This window comes from Aptenodytes forsteri, unplaced genomic scaffold (genome assembly GCF_000699145.1).
Source record: "Aptenodytes forsteri isolate BGI_AS27 unplaced genomic scaffold, ASM69914v1 Scaffold16, whole genome shotgun sequence".
In the NCBI taxonomy this organism is placed as follows: domain Eukaryota; kingdom Metazoa; phylum Chordata; class Aves; order Sphenisciformes; family Spheniscidae; genus Aptenodytes; species Aptenodytes forsteri.
In genome coordinates this window covers 4033341-4052151 of record NW_008794753.1, presented here as the reverse complement: position 1 = coordinate 4052151, position 18811 = coordinate 4033341, and the positions used below count along the sequence as shown (strand labels likewise).

Sequence of the window (18811 nt, the reverse complement as noted above, 5' to 3'; positions counted from 1 at the left end):
CCCCCGCCGCAGTGGCATGCTGTCTGGGGACGGCGAGCCCCACGTCAGCGGGGAGAGCCCAACAGGCACCGACGGGCTCAACCTCGACACAGACCTGTTCATCGGGGGAGCGCCGGAGGACCAAATGGCTGTGTGAGTGAGAGCGCTGGACCGCTGCCGTGGGCGTCGCAGCATCTGCTGCTGCCGCGGCCAGAGCATCCATGGTGGCTGCAGCCCTCTGCCTGCTAGCAGGCTCCAGGTGGTGGCTGGGGGAGCGTTGTGGAGCGGAGCTTCTCTGGGCCTGGGGGGGGTGTCTCTTAATGCCCTTGCTGGGGAGCACAGCCTGACCCAGATGCTTGGAGGACCTCTGCATTCTTGTCCTCGGGGACAAAACCCCCGCCCACTTTGTCCTCTGTCCCCTCAGGGTGGCAGATCGTACTGCGGCTACAACCGGCCTGAAGGGCTGCATCCGCCTCCTGGACGTGAACAACCAGATGTATGACCTGCGGGAGAAAGGCAGTGATGTGCTGTATGGCAGCGGGGTGGGCGAGTGCGGCAACGACCCCTGTCACCCCAACCCCTGCCACCATGGTGGCATCTGCCACGTCAAGGAGGCAGAGATGTTCCACTGCGAGTGTGTCTACAACTACACCGGTACGGGGAGGAGGCTGCAGACAGCGCATTGCTGGGGCTCCTGATCCCGCTGGCTGACCCTGAGGGATCCCAGAGCCTCTGGGGCTCACGTTGTGAGCTACGGCGGGGAGGATGTGGTGTGGAGTGTCAGCAGTGGGTTAGAGGGAGAAGTGTAGGATGAAGCCGCATCCAGTGAAGACCATAAATTTAGGATGTAGACGTATTCATATGCACGAGGCAAGGGCTGGGATCTGTCTGTTCTCATGCACAAAAAAATTTCCCCTTGCATTTTAGGGGCAGCGCAAAGCATAGTCTGGCAAGGGTATCATCTACCATTTGCAGGGTCCACTGCGGGGGGCTTCTTGGGTCGCGGGAACCCAGCCTGAGACAGGAGAAAAAGGCTGGCAGGGCCATCAGGAGACATCAGAGACATTTGTCTCTGGCCAAATCGTGCCTGATGGCTCTTGGTTTGAGATACTGATGTGACAGGCTGCTTTTTCTGCTGCAGGCCCAACGTGTGCCGACGAGAGGAATCCCTGCGACCCTACGCCCTGCCACGTCTCTGCCACCTGCCTGGTGCTGCCAGAGGGAGGTGCCTTGTGCACCTGTCCCATGGGCCGGGAAGGAGACTTCTGCGAGCTAGGTGGGACGGGAGCTGGCAGAGGAGCGGGTCTGGGGAAGGGGGTGGAACTGAAGGTGCTGATTTCCCCAGCCTGGGTGGCCAGGAGGCCTTGCCTGCTGTGGCTCTGGGGCACTGGCTGAAGCTGCTCTGCCTCCTCTTCCTCACCATTCCCTCGTTTGTGCCCAGTGACAGAGCAGGACCACACCATGCCCTTCCTCCCGGAGTTCAATGGCTTCTCCTACCTGGAGCTGAATGGGCTGCAGACCTTCGTTCCTGACCTGCAGTAAGTGTCAGGGAACAGGAGAGGGGCAAGCGAGCGCATCGCCTGCGTGGCTGATTTGGGGGAGAGAGCTCGCGCTCTGAGCCTCACCTGTCACACGCTGGCTCTCACCCTAGAGGTATTCCCTTTTGACAGGTTTTGGAGGTTTTGTCCAGAGGGACTGGCATCGCCAGAATCCCTGCAGCCAGACTGAGCCAGCACCGTGCCCCGGGTGCTTGGCATTTGCAAATAGGCACCGCGGAGCAGCATCCTGAACGTGGCAGATGTATCTCTCACCTGACAAGGGTGCCTTACAGGAGTGGCATCTCTCTGCCGTACCTGTAGTCCCAGGCAGGCAGAGGTCTTCCAAGGGCTTGGCACACGGGGGCAGAGGAAGAGAGCGTGTGGGCAGCTGGATTGGAGGGTATCCATAATCCTTCTCTCCTCAGGGACAAAATGTCCATGGAAGTTGTGTTCCTGGCCAAGAACCCCAGTGGCATGATCTTCTACAATGGCCAGAAGACAGATGGCAAAGGGGACTTTGTCTCTCTGGCCTTACACGATGGCTACCTGGAGTACAGATACGACCTGGGCAAAGGGGCGGCTGTGCTCAGGTAGGGTGGGCTGCGGGCTGGGGAGCTGCTCGTCAGGGTGGTGGTGATGACAGAGGCATGAGGGACAGCGGTGGCTTTCGGCGTCCAGCACTGGCTTTGAGCTCCCCTCCCCAGAAAACCATAAGGAAGCCGGGGGGGAGCAGGCTTCATACTGGCCTTGGCTGTTTGGAGTAATGGCTGTTGACAGGCTGTCCCTCTGTGGGACAGGGCAGAGCTGGGCCTGCCCCCGGCTTGTGCCTCTTTCCCAGGCTAATGCTGGGCTGTCTGTGCGGCTGTGAGCTCGGGCAGCCCGAGCTGATCAAGCTGCGGTGGCCTGGGCAGCCCAAGCTGGTCAGGGGATGTTTACACTGCTGTGTTTGCAGGTGGTGACGGCAGAGCTCTCACCCGTGTGTCTTCTCCTCCCTTCTCACCATCAGGAGCAAAGAGCCAGTTCCCCTAAACACCTGGATAAGTGTCTTGTTGGAGAGGAGTGGGCGCAAAGGGGTAATGAGGATCAACAACGGCGAGAGGGTGATGGGAGAGTCACCGGTAAGTTGATGAGCCAAGGAGAGCTCTCTGGGCTTCCAGCCATGCTCCTCTCATGTGAAATGAGCCGAGTAGTTCCCAGACTCAAGGGCTTTTAAGCCCTGTGGTGCATGGCTTTAAGGGTGGAGGAGGAGTGGGCAAGACCTGGGGAGAAAAGGATGCTGCAGGGCAGAGCTTGCCTGCCTCTCTTAGCTGCTCTGCGGCCTGGCCCTGGTGCTGTAGGACAGCAGCTGCACACCTCTTCCAGCTCTTCCTCCCTCCTTGTCCCCCACCACACACAGAGCTGCAGCGCCTTTGCCAGCGACACGCGTGCCCTGATTCTCGGGGCCTTGGTTTCAGGGATGTGCTCAGTCAACTGAGCCCCCCTCACACACATGCATGCACGCACCCTCCTCCCCCTTTTTTTGCAGGTCCTCGACTGTCCCGGTATTGGGGCAGGTACGCAAGGCACCCCTGCAGCCTGTGCTGCCACGGTGTTGGGCCGGTGTGGGTTTCAGCCTGTGCCCTTGATGCTGGGCTGAAGAGCCCTCCGCAGTGCTGGCTGTGCAGAGAGCTCGGCCGGGAGGAAGTCACGGAGCAGTAAAAGCCCCGTTGCGCTGTTGCTGCTGAATCCATTAGTGCCTTCTCTCCTCTGTTTCCAAGCTGGCAGCTTACCTCTCTGACTTCTCCCTGTGCCCTGTCCCCTCTGCACTTCTGTCTTTGCACAAACAGCGGTTCCCTGGGGTTTCGTGGCAGGGCCACTGGCCTTTCTTTCATCCGCCTTTCCAGCGGGGAAGCTGATAATGCAGGAAAAGCCCCAATTGCTGCTGAACTTATCCTTAAGATCCACCTAGAAGGGCAGCATCAAGCTTACGCAGCATTCCTGCAAAAGAAGGGATTTCTTCCTCCCCTCGCTCTCATCTTTTCAAGCTTCTCTCCAAGCGAAGGTTACCCCTGGTTGGCAGGGTGGCAGCGACCCCTCCTGTTGCCTTCTGCAGCTCCCCTTCCCCGGCTACCCTGGGCACTGGTGGCAGTGGTGGTCTTGCAGCCCTGCATGTTACGATGTTACCCACTGATCTCCCTTTTCTCTCTCTTTCTCTCTCTCCCTTTGATTTTCATTTGTATTTTTCCCTTCCCTGCTGTCTGGATCCCAGAAATCCCGTAAGGTAAAGATAAGTATGACCCACTGCACCTTCATCTCATCTGCCATTGGCACGTTGTTCTTTTTTGTTTTCCATTCAGATCTCAGTGTTTCACCCACTCCCCTTCCCATCTGACCAAGCAGCTTTAGGATCTCTGTAGATTAGAGACACTTGTTTCCTCTTCCGTCATTAATTTCCAGCCAGTTGTTACATTTTGTTTCAGAAGCATTTCAATTAATCCGGTCATGTTTCTCGTGTTAACTCCACAAAGCATTAGCTAGTGATTCATATAACTGCATCTTTGCCTCGCTGCTGTGCCTCTGGGTCCATCCCAGTTGCACAGGAGGGGACATCGCTCCTGTTGTGTGCCCAGTGAACCACGTGGCTGAAGACTCACCTGGGACTTTCCGTGCTGTGCAGTTGGGGCTGCAGGGTGACAGCAAGGAGGGGGTCTTTATCTTCTAAACTCACAGCCATGTGAGATGCCCGAGAACCTCCTCTAGCCATTTGCCCTAGGGGACCTGTAGCAGCTGGATGAACCCGAGCCGAATGCCTCTGGTATGAGTTTGGGTTTAAACGTTAGCCCTGGTGAAACTGAAGCAACGTTTGTTTACTTGGTTTTGGGGGTCACGCAAAGACGGAGGCCTCCACGCCTGAGGGCGTTAGAACAGCATCTCCCCAAAATTAAATTTACAGGAAATCTTTTCTTTGTGTGCCTGCTGGCAGGCAAAACCTTGCAGCTTGGCATGAGGAGGTTTGCTGGAGGCCCCTTTCTCCCAGCGCCCTTTTACACAGCCTGGTTTGGTGCCAGGTACGTGGAGCTCATCCGCTCCCTGTGCTTGGCGGCAGCTGACCCCGGCAGTGCCGTGGCTGGTGGCCGGCTGCAGGTCCCGGCGGGCCGGGCAGGGAGGCAGAGGGCTGCAGGGCATTTGGGGCGGCCGGGCTGGGGCAGGAGCAGCACAGGGAACAGAGGAGAAAGTGGGGACTGGCTCCCAAGTGGGATGCTGAGCCCAGCCCACCTTGCCCTGCCCAGCCCACCTCCTGCCTGCCTGCCCTAGGGCAGGGCTGTCCTGCTCACTCGGCCGCAGCAGAGGCTGTGCCGGGCCCCTGGCATGCTTTCCGAGGGGCTTTTCTGCTCCGCAGAGGTGGCTGGGGGTGCCCCGCACCAACCCTGCCCCAGGACACAGCCCATGCCTTGAGGGAGGAAGGCAGGGAGTGGGGGAGTGTGGGGGACAGGAGGGTGTTTGCTTTCTTTCCCACCAGCCCGGCTTCTGGTTGTGCATGGGTGCCTGGTCTGCCTGCAGTGCTGCCCTGCTCGCAGCCTCCTTCAGTCCCCACGGAGCTGGGCCAAGTGCCCAGCTTGCAGCTTAGGGATAGCCTGACATCTTCTCCACCTCACCTTCTCCCCTCTCCTCCCCAGGTGCCTCACACCTTCCTGAACCTGAAGGAGCCGTTTTATGTGGGGGGAGCCCCTGATTTCAGCAAGCTAGCTCGAGCAGCCGCCATCTCCACCAGCTTCGATGGAGCTGTGCAGAGGGTAAGGCCCTACTGGGCAGCCTGGGGCAGGTGTCTGGCTGGGAGACGCGCCATCTGCACTGGCATTGCTGGAGGAGAGCGAGGACGAGCCTGGGAGCGGGCTGCCCCGGCACGTGGGTCCATGTGCACGGGGGGCATACCCAGTTGAAAAGTGGCAGCAGCGGGTGGCAGAAGCAGAGGGCGGGGGTGCATCACAGGAACACATGGGGCTTGGGGCTGCATTCCTATCTCCCCCTTCCCCCCGAGGCTGTTGGCCTCTGTCTTCCCGCTGGCCCTGCAGAGAGGTGGGGTGGTGAAGGCTGACTCTTGTGCTTCTTCTTGCTTGCATCTGTCAGATCTCCATCAAGGGGGTGCCTGTGCTGAAGGAGCAGAACATTCGCAGCGCCATTGAGATCTCCCCCTTCCGAGGCCACCCCTGTACCCAGAAACCCAATCCCTGCCAGAACGGAGGCACTTGCAGCCCCCGGCTAGAGAGCTACGAGTGTGCCTGCCAGAGGGGCTTCTCCGGGGCTCACTGTGAGAAAGGTGAGACTGCCAGGGTAGGGCTGGATGTGGACCCTCACCCACTAGTCAGGCACGTCAATGAAACCGCTTTGATGATTAGCTGGTAGCAGCAGGACAGTGCACCGCTTAGGCCAAGCCTGAGGTCTTGCCCCTGTTTTGGCAGCTGGGAGGGATCCAGGGGAAACAAGCTGTGGCATTTGCAGGCTGGCACTGTTGTGCAGCTGTGAAGTCGAGGCAATGCCATTTCTCAGAAATGCAGGCATTACACTGCACGTGGAAGGGGAAACGCTGCTGCCCACGGGTAGATCACCCGGCCCTGTCACCTCCTCCTGTCAGTGCACTCTGCCCCTGTCTTGTGTTGCTATGCTCACTTGAAGCAGCCTGGGGCAGGGAAACATGGTTTGGTGCCGTAGCAGATCAGTGTTTCTTTCCTGCTACCTCCCTGAGATTAGCACTTGGGCCATCACCATGTCCAGGTTTCTCCCCAGCTTCAGCGAGGAAGCCAACAAGGCTGCAGGTTTCATGACAGTTGGCCGCAAAACAGGGAGATGGTCCAAACTCAGGGGCTTTAAAGCCACAGTGAAACTTTCCAGGGGCTTGCTTAGAGTGCCACAGTGCTGACATGCCCCAAGGGATAGCAGGTTTGTGCATGCCTTCCTCCTGTTACGAATGCTTAGTGTAAAGGGGGATTTTCCTAGTCTCCAAGGATGGACAGGCCACGCTACGTTGCCTGACAGCTCTTCTTTTTCCCACCTCCAGTGATCATCGAGAAGGCTGCTGGAGATGCAGAGGCCATTGCTTTTGATGGTAGGACATATATGGAGTACCACAATGCCGTGACAAAGAGGTAACTTGGCTGCTGAGCTGAACCAAGATCAAAACAAGGGGTTAGGGCTGTTAGCAGGAGGAAGAGGTAGGGTCGAAGGAGTCCAAGTGCAGTGCTCAAAGAGGGGCAAGCCAAACTGGGGCCGTGAGCACTCGCTTCCAGCCCTTACCTCTAATGCTGCCTTGTTGGCAGAGGGCTTTCCCCATAACAGCAGTGCCTGGCCAACTTCAGGTCTGGATGTTCTCATTCTGCAGCATGTGGGCCACCTTCTGGGTTAGCATAGTCTGGTTTGGGAGTGGGATGAAGCTGGCTGAGTGCGCCCCATGAAGATGGTTATTGTGGCCTGTGCCCTGCTCCTGGTCGGTGCCTTTCTTTGCCCACATGCTCAGGAATGGGTCGTGGGCTGGGTGAGCTGTGCTGAGGGAAGAGGTACCTCTGCCTGTGGTTTAATTCATGCCTGTTTGCCAGCTCCTTTGTCTCCCTGGCTCTTTGTGCAGCAAGGGTCGGTTCTGCCAGCAGGGACGGGCTGTCGCTGCTGTGGGACCTGGCTAGCCTTCTCCAGCGTCTGCTTGACCCTGACCCCATGGGCTAGGAGTACATGTTTGGACCCTGTGGTCTCTGTGGCTGTACTGGTCCCTGGGGCTTCTCTTTCAAGATAAGCAGAGCCCGGTACACAGCTGCTGACTGAGGTCCTCTTCAGCCTCTGGGCTGGATATTTCTCCTACAGGAGACTCTCGGTCCACTGCGGTCTGGCTCAGTACCCTCCCTCCGCACTGTGCTCCTACAGCCCCCGTGGTTTCTACAGCCCCTGTGGTTAATTCCCAGCTCCACGGCACTGGAACAGGGTATTGGATAAGGCTCTGTCCATCTGCCTCTTACACCCTCAGATTCCCTGCTGCCCTAACACCCTGCCTGGGAAGGGCGTCTGCGTTGAGCTGTTGTTTGTCAGTCTCTGTCTGTCCGTCTCTTCTCAATGTCCTTGTTTCTTTGTTTTCAAGCCACCTGACCAATGAGATCCCCGCGTAAGTACAGTCCTCCCTGCTACCCAGCTCCTCCCTGCAGCCATCTGCCCTCCACCACGTCTCCCATTGCCACCCTGACCGCCAGCCCACCTGCAGGGGAGCGCAGGGCAGGTGTGGGAGGAGGAGTACGGGCACTCTCCCAGGGGTCTGCCATGGGCAGGCGTTCCCATGTCAGGGTGAGGAGGACGCAGGTACTGACCGCAGCTCTGGTGGCGGTACAGGGGCCCAAACATAGCCAAGATGCAGCAGGAGCTACGCTGCCTGGCACTGCTGCAGTCAGACGTTGTCCCAGCAGCATGCTGCAACTTAGCCTTAGTTTAAGCGGATGAGCACAGGGGAAGGAAGTTCTTGTGACTTACCTCTTCCGTCGGTAGCAAAGGCATTGGTGATGGAAATAAGGGGTGCTGATCCTGCCCTGATTTTTCCAGCACGAATGTGGCGTTGCTGCCGTAGCGAGGAGGCCAGGAGAATGTTCCCCGGTCAGGGGTGCGTGGCCTGGGCAACCCCTCACAACGTGCAGTGTGGCCAGGGGGGCAGAAGGTGGTCCTGGGGCAGGCGCGTGGGGAGAAGGGCTTCTTCCCTAGGGCGGGCTTGACAGCTGTTGATTTGCTGTCTGTCTGTCTCGCTGAGCGGCAGGAGTGGAAGAGAAGCACTGGTTCATGCAGCTGTATTCCCCACTGTGTGGTGGAGAGTTTGAGTGATACCTGCCTGTCACATCCCCATTTCACCTCATTTTCTACAAGCTGGGGTCAGACAGAGGCTCGGGAGGCTGAGTTGCGTGCATGCATGCGTGTCAACACCTGGGGAGCCACAGACCCCATCACCTGCATGTTCACAACGGTTTGGGAGGTGCTCGGGTGTTTTGGAAAGGGCTTTTTAGGAGCCAAGCATCCTCCTAAGCTAGACGGTGCCCTACAGCAACGAGAGGCATGTAGTGGCCTGCACAACAGCTCTGCCACGTGACAGAGTGCCCAGCTGTCCCTCTGCACAGACATGAGCCACTTCCCTGCAGATGAGCAGAAAGCTGCTACCTTTGTGTCCTGCCTCTCCCAGTGCTCTGCAAAGGGAAGGTCACTGTTCCCAGCCTTCTCCCTGCCTGAGCCAGCCTATTTTGGCTGTGCATGCCCCATCCTGCAAGGGAGCTTAGCACTTCTCCCCAGCTCCCTCTGCTGGGATTTGGCAGCGGCACTCACTAGCCCCGCCAGGGCTGAAGGACCCGTTGGGCTGTCCATAAAAAGTAGTTTCTTCTGCCTCCAGGCAGATACCGGGGTGTGCCTTGGGCAGGACTAACACTCCAATTGCTTCTCTGGGCTCTGCTGGCCATGACATGCCCGTACTTTTTTTTTGAACGTCCATTTTTATATATACTTCTAGTTAGAGCTGATTGTAATGCCGGGCCTGTAGCCCCTAACGCTTGCAGGCAGTGCCAGCAGGACAGCTGTAGTCCTGGGTTTCCCCCTCTCCATGCACGCCCTGCTGCCCAAGTGCCCCAAGCCTGACTCAGAGGCCTTACGTGACAATTCAGCTATCTGGCTAGATGGGAGCCCATTCCGCGGCATCCCAAAGAACCAGCCTGAGACCTGCCTGCAGGTCTGCCCAGGAAGGGGTCCTCACGCAGGGCCATGGACCAAAAGCTCCTTTCCCCCAGCAGTGCTGCCCTCTGTCCTGTCCTGTCCTGGGATACGCATCCCAGCAGGGCAGCGTGGGTGATTAGCAGGAACACTGATAGTCCTGACGCAGGAGAGCATTGCAGAGGCCCTGCACCGCTGGGACAGGGCTGTATTCGCTCGTCGGCATTATTATGCTCACCCTGGCTAAGCAACAACTTGCCAACTTGTCTCGCTGGCTTGAGGAAACTCAGCCCCAAGGACAGTGGCTGAGGCTTCCCGCTCACGCTGGGTGGTTTTCTCAGCTTGGGCACTGCGTAGGGTGAAGAGCTGTTGCTGTTGAGCAGGGCTGTTCCCCGTCCGTGAGCGGGGTGGGAGGGAAGGGTCTCCTCCGCTGTCCTGCGCTTATCGCATGCTCCCCTTTCTTCCCGCATCTAAGTCCCGAAGCGCTGGACTATCCTGCGGAGCCCAGGTGAGTCTGTGCCAGGCTTTCAACTCTTGTGTCTCGTGCTCTGCTGTTGCTGCCTCAGCATGTCGCTGTCTCTGTGCGTGTTCTGTGTGTCCGTGCCCTTGGCTTTTTATTTATAAGGGATACAGCTCTGCAGATGATGAGAGTAAACACGAAGGAAGCCCTGTCCTTCCAGCATAGGAACAGCAGCTCCTATGCAGCTCCAGCTCTGGCCCTCACTCCTGGGGGACCTAGACAGCAAATAGCCACTGGTTGAGGGGAGAGGCTGAGTTACCTTGACAGTACAGCCCTCATCCAGCCCTTTGGACGCAGTGTCCCTTGGGAATAAAAAGCTGTCTGTGTTGCCCAATGTGTTGTCTGGTCTATGTGTGCACATGTGTCAGCAGTGTGTCTCAGAGCATCCCAGGAGAGTGGATGGCGACTCCATATGGCAATGTCACCTCTTGCCAAGAGCCTTTTGCCTGTTCCAAAAGGGACGGAGCAAAGACGGGGATGCCAATGTGGGGGAAATCCTGTCCTTCCTTCATTCCTCCCTTGGGAAAAGACTCCACATCTAGGATAAAGAAGGCTTTCTGCCTCTGTGGACGGTCTCCATCCCCTTCAAACTGCAGGGTGCTCATCGCCTCGCAGTCCCCAGCCTCAGGTTCCCACTGGGCTTTGGTCAAGCAGAGGCAGCGGTGTAGAGCAAATGTCTCCAAGGCTGATGGCTGTGTGGTGATGGCATTGGGGAGCGGTGGTCCCCAGGCACCCCGGCTCTGCTTGCACCTTGGACGCCTGCAAGCGTCCTGGTGAAATGGTGTCGACCCCAGCTCAGCTGCTGCCCACAGCTCTCCCGATCTGGCCAACAGAGTCCTCTCTGTTCTGACCTCTCCCAAATCAAAGGCAGCTCTGTGGGGAAAACCCTCCTGCTGGCCGGATCGGGGCCAGCCCGGTACTGTTCACCAGCCCATGTAACAGACCTCTTCCTTCAGCCCCTGCGTGTGGGGAAGCAAAACCAAGACTTTTGTGTCACAGCTTGCAGGGGTTGATGTGTCTGAACTTTGTGTTCCATGGAGGGCAAAAGCAAGGGGCAGTAGCCCTAGGCTGTGTCTTTGGAGGTTCAAGCGGGATGTTGGGGAAAACACTTCATCCCCAGGAGAACTGTGCAGCCCCCGCTCAGGTCAGCAGGAAGATGGAGAAGCTCCATTCTTGTGTCCCCAAGCTCAGCTGGGCAGAGCCAGCTGGCTGTGGTCCTACTCTGAGTGGGAGCTGGCTAAGAGACATTCAGAGAGCCATTTCTTTGATCCTGTGGCCTGGTTCAGAGCTTTCCATCTGCTCCCCCCGCCATGCACCAGGCCTTCTGAGCAGGCCTGGGATATTGCAAAGGCTGCGACCCCTCAAGTGCAACAGGTAGGGACTGAGACCCCATGCACAGCCTGATGCCAAAGGTCGGTTGAAGGTTGTCCTCAGCAGGTGAGCTAGTTGGCTGGGAACAGAGAAGGCTGCTCCGAGGAGCTGACTGGCTGCCTGTTGCTTTTGTAGCCGTGTTTTTAACTCTGCTCTGTCTTCTCCCCTGCTCCCATCTCCCCGTGCAGCGAGAAGGCCTTGCAGTCGAACCACTTTGAACTAAGCATCAAAACAGAAGCCACTCAGGGGCTGATCCTGTGGAGTGGGAAAGGGCTGGAGCGATCAGACTACATTGCCCTCGCCATAGTGGATGGCTTCGTACAAATGACCTACGACCTCGGCTCCAAGCCAGTTGTCCTACGATCCACGGTCCCAGTCAACACCAACCAGTGGATTCATATCAAAGCATACAGGTGTGAAGGCTAGGAGGAGGGGAGGGCAGGACCGTGGCAGATTGCTCTGGGATGGGCAAGCTGTGAACTAGGGAGCCTGAGTCATGGCCGTGACTCCATGCCCTGTGATCCCCGAGGGTCACTCCTCTTCTTGGATAATAATAGAGGAGAGGCATGTGGGCAGTGCCGTGTTGGAGGGGTGCGTGTTGTGACACGCCTGGAAATGTCAAAGGGGCAGGCTCAAGGAGGTACGAAAGGTTCGTGCCTTTTATTTTAGCTGGCTGAGGGTTTGACATTCTGTTCGTGTTGAGCCCGAGCCGTCCCTTTTATTTTTATTGGTGGTGTGGGAGTGGTGAGCGGATCATGCGGCTGGCATGCCAGGGATTTCTGCTGATGGGTCTGGAGGGCGCGGGAGGAAGCTGTGGTCGCTGGCAGGGCTGACGGCGGGGCTGCGGGATGCCCAGGGGATGCTGGAGGGGAGCGCTTGCTGCCGGCTGTGTGGCGCTCCCCGGGGAGGGGGTTGCACCGAGGGCTGCTCTGTGCTACGCAGCCTGAGGGAGAGCTCTGTTCCCCACTCCTCTCCAGGTGGAGAAGGGCTGACGGTGCCCAGTGTCTGGATTTAGCGTAAAGCAGAGGGCAGCTGTGGGTTTTTCCTCTTAAGGTTGCTAATCATCTTCTGTTTCTTCTTCTCTCCCTCCGGGAGCAGGGTACAGAGAGAAGGTTCCCTTCAAGTCGGCAACGAAGCCCCCATTGCTGGCTCTTCCCCGCTTGGTGCAACACAGCTAGATACAGATGGGGCCCTGTGGCTGGGTAAGTCGGTGTGGAAAGGGTGAACCTCCCCTGCGCCCCTTGCTGAGGGGCTCGGAGCCGGAGCTGGGACGTTGATGCTCCCTCACTTGTTTCAATGGGACGCCTTTGCCTCCCAAGTGGCTTTGACAAGTTTGACCTAAGAAGTCCCCGGCTTGTTCTCTGCCTACTAGGGCAGGATGCTGGTGACAGCTGAGGGATGAAGGGTTGGCTTTACCAAATGCCAGTCTTTTCCATGTCACCATGTCCCCCGAAGAGAACCGTTAGCTGGCCTGCGGCTCTGGATCCCCTGCTGCCGATGGCATGGAGCACCCTCTCTCTCTTCAAACTGAGAGTGCTCCCACCTGCCAAATTCCCTCACGTGTGGAAGCCTCCGCTAGTTCACGAGCCTCCCAAATGTCACTTGCTTGGGTAACTCTGGTTCCCAAAGGTGAAATGGCTGAATTGAGAGAAGGGTACTTCTGTCTGGAAGTATGCAAATACCCAGATTTTAAACGTTGCTTTTATTTGCGTAACAGAATAAGCAGACATGCCAGAATGTGCTCCTGTGTGCAGCAGAGTCAGTTCCATTTGTGTTGACCTAAGTATTTTGATCCTGCAAACGGAGTTTGGCCCATTGCATCTATCTCACACTGCCTGCGGCAGATCTGTCCGCACAGACAGAGGCTGGATGTGTCCTGCAACAGCTCGAATCGGCAAAAAATCCACCCGCAAGTGTAGGATAATTGTGTTTAAATACTAATCTGGGCTAAGAGGATAGTAAAGTCCTTTTTGGAGCCTGAAGGGATGAAAGAAGGATGCCCAGTGACAGGGGATGCTGCAGGTCCTGGGCTTTGTTTGTCTCTTGAGGAACTTGCATGACGTGACTCAGCTCTCCATCTGTAAGTTTAGGACTGGGCTTCTCCTCAGGCAGGTGCTGTAGCAGTCCTAGCGTTCAGGATTGCAAGCGGGCACAAGGGCCACAGAAATCAATGGACGGAAATGTTCATCTGGGGATTTTGATCATCTGTAATGAAGAAACAGTGAATTAGATTCTCTTCACACTTTTTGGAAGCATCTGTTCTTATCTTCCCGGTCTAAGCCTGTAGTTTCAGGTCTAACCTGACTTACAAAGAGTTCATGTTGAAAAATGTAGCCTTACCTCTGAAAAGACCGTATCCCAGATGCCATTTCTCGTTCTGAAGTCAACCTAGAAGTTATGAGGAAAGCAGAATTTTTCCATGAGAAATTTTTGCTTGGCTTCCCCGCTGGCTCTTCCAAAGGTTTTGTTTGCAATCAAGCCTTTCATAATTTCAGGGCCTGGAATGAGCCATAGTTGACGTTTCAGTAATTGAAATAAAATTCAGTTTGAATTTGGGACCAAGCTCCAAGGAAATGAAGTATTTTAAGTTGGACTGGTATTTTAGAATGCAAATTACTGTTTTAAGTGGCTTCAGGAAACCTGTATGATTGGTTGGAACTGGCATTTCTCTGATCTAAATGAAAATAAATACCGGCCAGGAAAGAGGTTTTTCCCCACTGTTGAGGAGGGCATTCCCAGCAGCGCCTGCACTGCGTGAGTGTGCGATGCTGCCTGGGGCAGGCTGCTGCCTCGCACAGCAGCGTCTCCTTTGTCTTCCCACCCGACCTTCTGTGCTGTCTCTCGCAGGGGGAATGGAGAAGCTGAGCGTGGCTCACAAGCTGCCCAAGGCCTACAGCACTGGCTTTATTGGCTGGATAAGGGAGGTGATTGTCGAGCCCCAAGAACTGCATCTGGTGGAGGACGCTTTAAACAACCCCACGATATTACACTGCTCAGCCAAATAGACCCCCAGGGACCCTTCCTTCTCCTTCCCTCCCTCCTGCCTATTGCTGTAATTATTTTCTATTTTTGTAAACTTATTGCTTTTTATATTTTGGGGGGAGGGGGGAATGGGAGGGGAGGAAACACCTTTTCTTTTGGGTTATTTGTTCGGTTGCAGTCTATCCAGGTCAGTCAGACTCTAATCAAACAGCAGCAACAAAGAACAAACCTTGAACCAAGTCTCCAAGAAGTGACAGAAGAACTTCCCCACTGCACCTGCATTGTAAATCTTATTCATACTTGAAGCTTCTTTTTGGGTTCTTTTTCCCCCTCCTTACTTGTGTTCTTGGGTTGTTGTTCATGCCCGCGGGGGAAAGGATGCTGGTGCTGGCGAGACGTGTGGCCTTCGTGGATTCACCGCCTTCCCATCTCAGGCCTGGCCCCAAAGCCCCCTCTGCAGTGCTGGCTGAGCAGGGAAGTGGCCATCAGAGAAGCGGGAATTGCCACCCTGCTTTGGGGCCTGGCTCTGCCAAACCTTTTCCCGGCCCTGTGTTCACCCTATCTCCCTCCTCCCCCCCCTTCCTCTCACTATAATTTATGTGTGTAAGAATCTCAAGTGCTTTTCTCCTTTATGCTCTGTTAAAATCAGGGATGCCATGCACTGGAAGAGAGACCAAGGTCTGCTCTGAGCAGGCAGAAAAGCATTGCTCTTTGGTTGTCTTATGACTGTTTGCTGGACTGAGAGGTGCTGTGGGGGAAATGTTGATTTCTCTGTTGGCTCTCCTCCTCCTCCTCTTGGACATGTGCAGAAGCAGCTGTGAAACCTCATTTCCACGCTTTGCGTTTATCCAGACATGTCCTAACCACCTGCTTGCCCTGGCTGCTCTTCCCAAGAGCTTCTGTGTACCAAGCGTTGCCCTCCCGTGCACCGGTGAGAACTTGCAGCACGTCTTCAAGAGCTGGAAGTGCTCTCCCTCTTCCAGCGCTGTCAAACGGGCTGCCAGGGCATGGGCACTGGGTCCCTTTTCACTTTAAAAAAAACCTGTTGGATGTGTCCTTCCATGACCCATGTCTGTTTTCCAGCCTCCGGGCATGACTTGCCCTCCGTCTACCATGAGGATGCTTGCAGCTGGCCAGCACGTGAATCTCTGTAGAGCTGGTATTAGAGCCTCTCCCATGAAGAGTAATTGGAGTTTTACCTTTGACTTCAAGTTTTTGCAGTGCCCAGTGCAATGCAGGGTCTTCCACGCCGTGATCAAAGCTCCTCTGGATACTGCCAGCCCAGCAGCAATAGCTGAAATGGGAGTGGGGCGCGAGTCAGCTGTCGAGGCAGTAGCGTTTGGGAGGAGGTTTTTTTTAAGGATTTTCTTCCTCCATGCAAGTCTTGAAAGCAAATACTGCGGTGCCAGTTACAAAGCCAGTATGTGTGTTTCTGAATGAATGTACGTGTGTTTGCGAGTGTCTGTCAACCAGCGCACATTTGCATGCAAACACTGAATCTCCTGTAAGCAGAAGAACAAACGGATTGCAGCTATGAAAGAAACGACCTACTCCATTCAGGTTCCTTCTCCATGGGAAGAATTTACTGATGCTGTCCAGCATCTATGTCCCTTTCCACCACCGGGGCACAACTGTGTCCCTTTCCCACCCTGAGATGGCAGCTGACGTTGCTCTGTGTAAAACCAGCTTTATGGAGCGTAGAGAATTAATCTGAAGGATCGTGCCAGGTATCAAGTGTTACTTAATATCCAGGGTGCCATCATTTTGCAGTTTTACCATAAATTTCTAGCATACCTTGTCGTGTACCTTTACAACGTAGTGCGCCCTTTAAAAGTGTTGTTTCTTGGCACTGTATTTTGAGCCATGAAAAGTCAAATTACTTTTCTCAGGGTGAGCTCTGAACACAGATGTTACAAAGGGGAAGAACGTAGTGTAAAACCATTTGGGTTTCTTTTTTCTTTCTTTTTTTTTTTTTAATTAAAAAAAAATCTATGCCTAATCTATTGACATTCCTCTAAAAATCCAGTGGTTAAATATTCCATGGGGGGCTGCACCCTCTGTGGGATGGAGCCTCTGTGTGTGTGTGTGTGGCTGTGTGTGTGACAATACCACATTTTAAGTGGCTGCTGTATATAAATTGTGGTTCCTGGTGGGGAGTACTGTGACTGTGTTGTGAAAGGGATGGACTGCTGTATTTTGATCACAAGGTGTAGATAGACGGGGGCTAACTAGGACTGCAGGATGGGGTGGGATGGGAGGGAGGTGCGAGACCCTCGATCTGTGCTTTGAGACCGTGAGTTCTAGCTGGGCCACGCAACTGTGTTGGCTGGGACTGAGGGCTGGATGTGCCAACTCCAGAGGCAGAGGAGCATGCACAGAGGAAGCTGCTAATTTTCTAGAATGCCACTGAAATGAAGCCAGGGTCACTGCAAAAAAAAAAAAAAAAACAAAACAAACCAACTAAACGAAAACTCTGTCTGCTTTTGCTGGGGCTTGGAAATGCCTTAAAACGGGACCTTGCGTCCTCGTTGTCAAGCATCTTGAACCAAGGTCAGATTCAGCAGTGCTCCCTAGGGGCTGTGCACTTAACTTCGGCTTTATTTTTAATAGCATTTATAACATGTATGTACAAAAAAAAAAGACATTGAGGTTTGGTTTTTTTCCCTGGGGTTTTTTTTTTTGCTTTTTTTAAAAAAAAAATGTCCATGTGGCTTCATTTATAGGGTAAATTAATGACCATTGTGAACTGCTGTATGAATTCTGAAGGGCAATGCACAGTAGAGGAGCAGCATGATATAACCATTACTAACTTGTGTCTTTCGTCAATCACCATGAAATAAAGTTTGAAAACTATTAAATATGTTTTTAAGGGGCCTATTGCTTTTTTATTCTCTTTGTACTGTGTGCCTCACGCTTCCTCACTGGTGAATATCTGTCTCCTGGGCAGATACTGTGTGAAGTCAAACCAGTATCTCCCTCTCTGTTTCCCTTAGCTCATGCAGGTACCTGCTGTATCTTCTAAATGCAGCCTCTTTATGAATGCCAACCTCAGTCCTATCCCCCCAGTATTTGCAGGAGGAGGACTCCTGTTTGTCTTTACTTCCCCTCCTCTGTGGCCGTCTGATCGCGCTCTGAATGGTTTCACCTATTCAAGTATCCGCTAGCTTTTCCTTCTTTGCCATGCATGCTTTTATCACCTCTTCCTAGGTAGCATTTTCAAAAGAGGCTTCGTATCCCGTTGACATCACGTCATGTCAACAAGACTGAAGTGATGCTTCTGTGGCCTGCTTCTCACTGATGGCAGCAGTTTCCCCTGGGTTTTACCCTCTGTAAGCTGAGGAGCCATGGAAAGCCAGTCGCAAATATGCAAGGATGTGGTTTGAGATGTACCAGCATCTGAGTTCCTGCTCTGTAACAGGTCTTCCTAATGGGGCCTTTCCACCTGGCCAGAGCCATAGCTCTCTGATCTCTGCAGCTTCATCTTTCTGCAAGAAAAGAAGGTGGGAGGTGGAGAATTTTGTTCAGTCTAGAGCTCGTGTTCATCCAAGTGATGTGAAGTGAGAAAGGAACGTGGGTTTCCTGCCATTTGGGAGGCAGCTAATTTAGCAAACCGAGTCATTCTGATCTCCAGCAGTGATGCGCGTTTGATTGGTGTCTGCACCAGCTCAGTAGGAACCGGCTTTTCAATGGACAATGAGACGCCGAAGACTCACAATGGGGAACAATGAGGCCAGTGTTTGAACAGCCACAGGGGTTGCACAACTCACAACTGGGGCCATGTTTTGCTCGAGATCAGCCTCCTGGTGCAGCGTCTTCTTGACAACGACCTTATTATGCCACAACAGGCATGGACTTGCAAAGTCAGTACCTCTTTCACAGGCGTTTTGCCAGCTTGCTGCAAAGCAGTAGGAGAAAAAGCTATCGTTGTCTTGGCCAGAATGAAAAGCCGAGCTCTGGCAGCTGGATGGGTTGTTTTTTTTTTACTACAGGCTGGAAAAACCCATTGTGAGGGGAAAGAGGAAGGAAAGGAGGACAGGAGCCACACTGGGGGCACGCTTGGGCAGGCAGCAAGCATGAGTCAGGGGAATGGCCTGGCCACGCTTTCTGGCAGCCCTTGCTCCGAGAGCAGCCTGCTCAGTGCTCTCGGGAACACCGTGTGTGCATCAAGCCTGACTGCCCAGCTTGCTCTCACTGGGAGCAAAGGTGTCTTAAAGAAGGAGAGGGCAGCTGGGGTTGGATGGTCTTACGGCATCCTCAGCTTGTTCTGGCACCCCTAGCCTCTGGGAACAGCTAACCCCGACAGGCAGTTGTGAGCATCTCCCATCCCCAGGAGCTTCAGTCCAGGGCTAAAAGCAGCTTACTCCATTCTTCTTAAGCCACTGAGCTGAGGCTTCAACAGGATGGTGGGGAAGCCGAGGGGGGGACCCGGGGGATGTGAAGGGCAGTGGGTGTGTTGCTTTGGCGATCGTGTGAATGGTCTCGCAGGGGCTTCCCATGGGATTTTGATCTGGTGTATAGCCTTTTACAGCTGCCTGCTTCCTGAGTGCTTAGCTGGTCAGTGTGAAGTGAGAGACCGACTAGCTTGCTTGTTCCTGAGGTTGCTGCTGCTAGCCAGGCTGGCGGGGGCTAGTCCTTCTGGAATATGACAGACCAGTCCTAAGTCTCTGCTGAGTACTATTTGTGGCCCACATCCCTTTTCCCTGTAGCCTGGGGTAGTGGCTGTTAA

At 54.8% G+C, this 18811-nt stretch overlaps 1 protein-coding gene across 1 annotated transcript in view; it reads left to right on the top strand.

Annotated features, from left to right (window-relative positions):
• The window catches only part of AGRN (agrin), a 121671-nt gene extending 107563 nt beyond the window's left edge, over positions 1-14108 (top strand). Inside the window, exons 25-38 of the mRNA XM_009274196.2 lie at positions 1-132; positions 404-633; positions 1121-1255; positions 1421-1514; positions 1943-2107; positions 2524-2635; positions 3766-3777; positions 5174-5290; positions 5625-5814; positions 6553-6640; positions 9688-9720; positions 11292-11516; positions 12202-12305; positions 13951-14108. The exon at positions 1-132 is cut by the window's left edge and continues 12 nt beyond it. Coding sequence (XP_009272471.1) covers positions 1-132; positions 404-633; positions 1121-1255; positions 1421-1514; positions 1943-2107; positions 2524-2635; positions 3766-3777; positions 5174-5290; positions 5625-5814; positions 6553-6640; positions 9688-9720; positions 11292-11516; positions 12202-12305; positions 13951-14108 — 1795 coding nt within the window. The remainder of the gene's footprint in view (positions 133-403; positions 634-1120; positions 1256-1420; positions 1515-1942; positions 2108-2523; positions 2636-3765; positions 3778-5173; positions 5291-5624; positions 5815-6552; positions 6641-9687; positions 9721-11291; positions 11517-12201; positions 12306-13950) is intronic.
• Positions 14109-18811: the final 4703 nt, after the last annotated feature.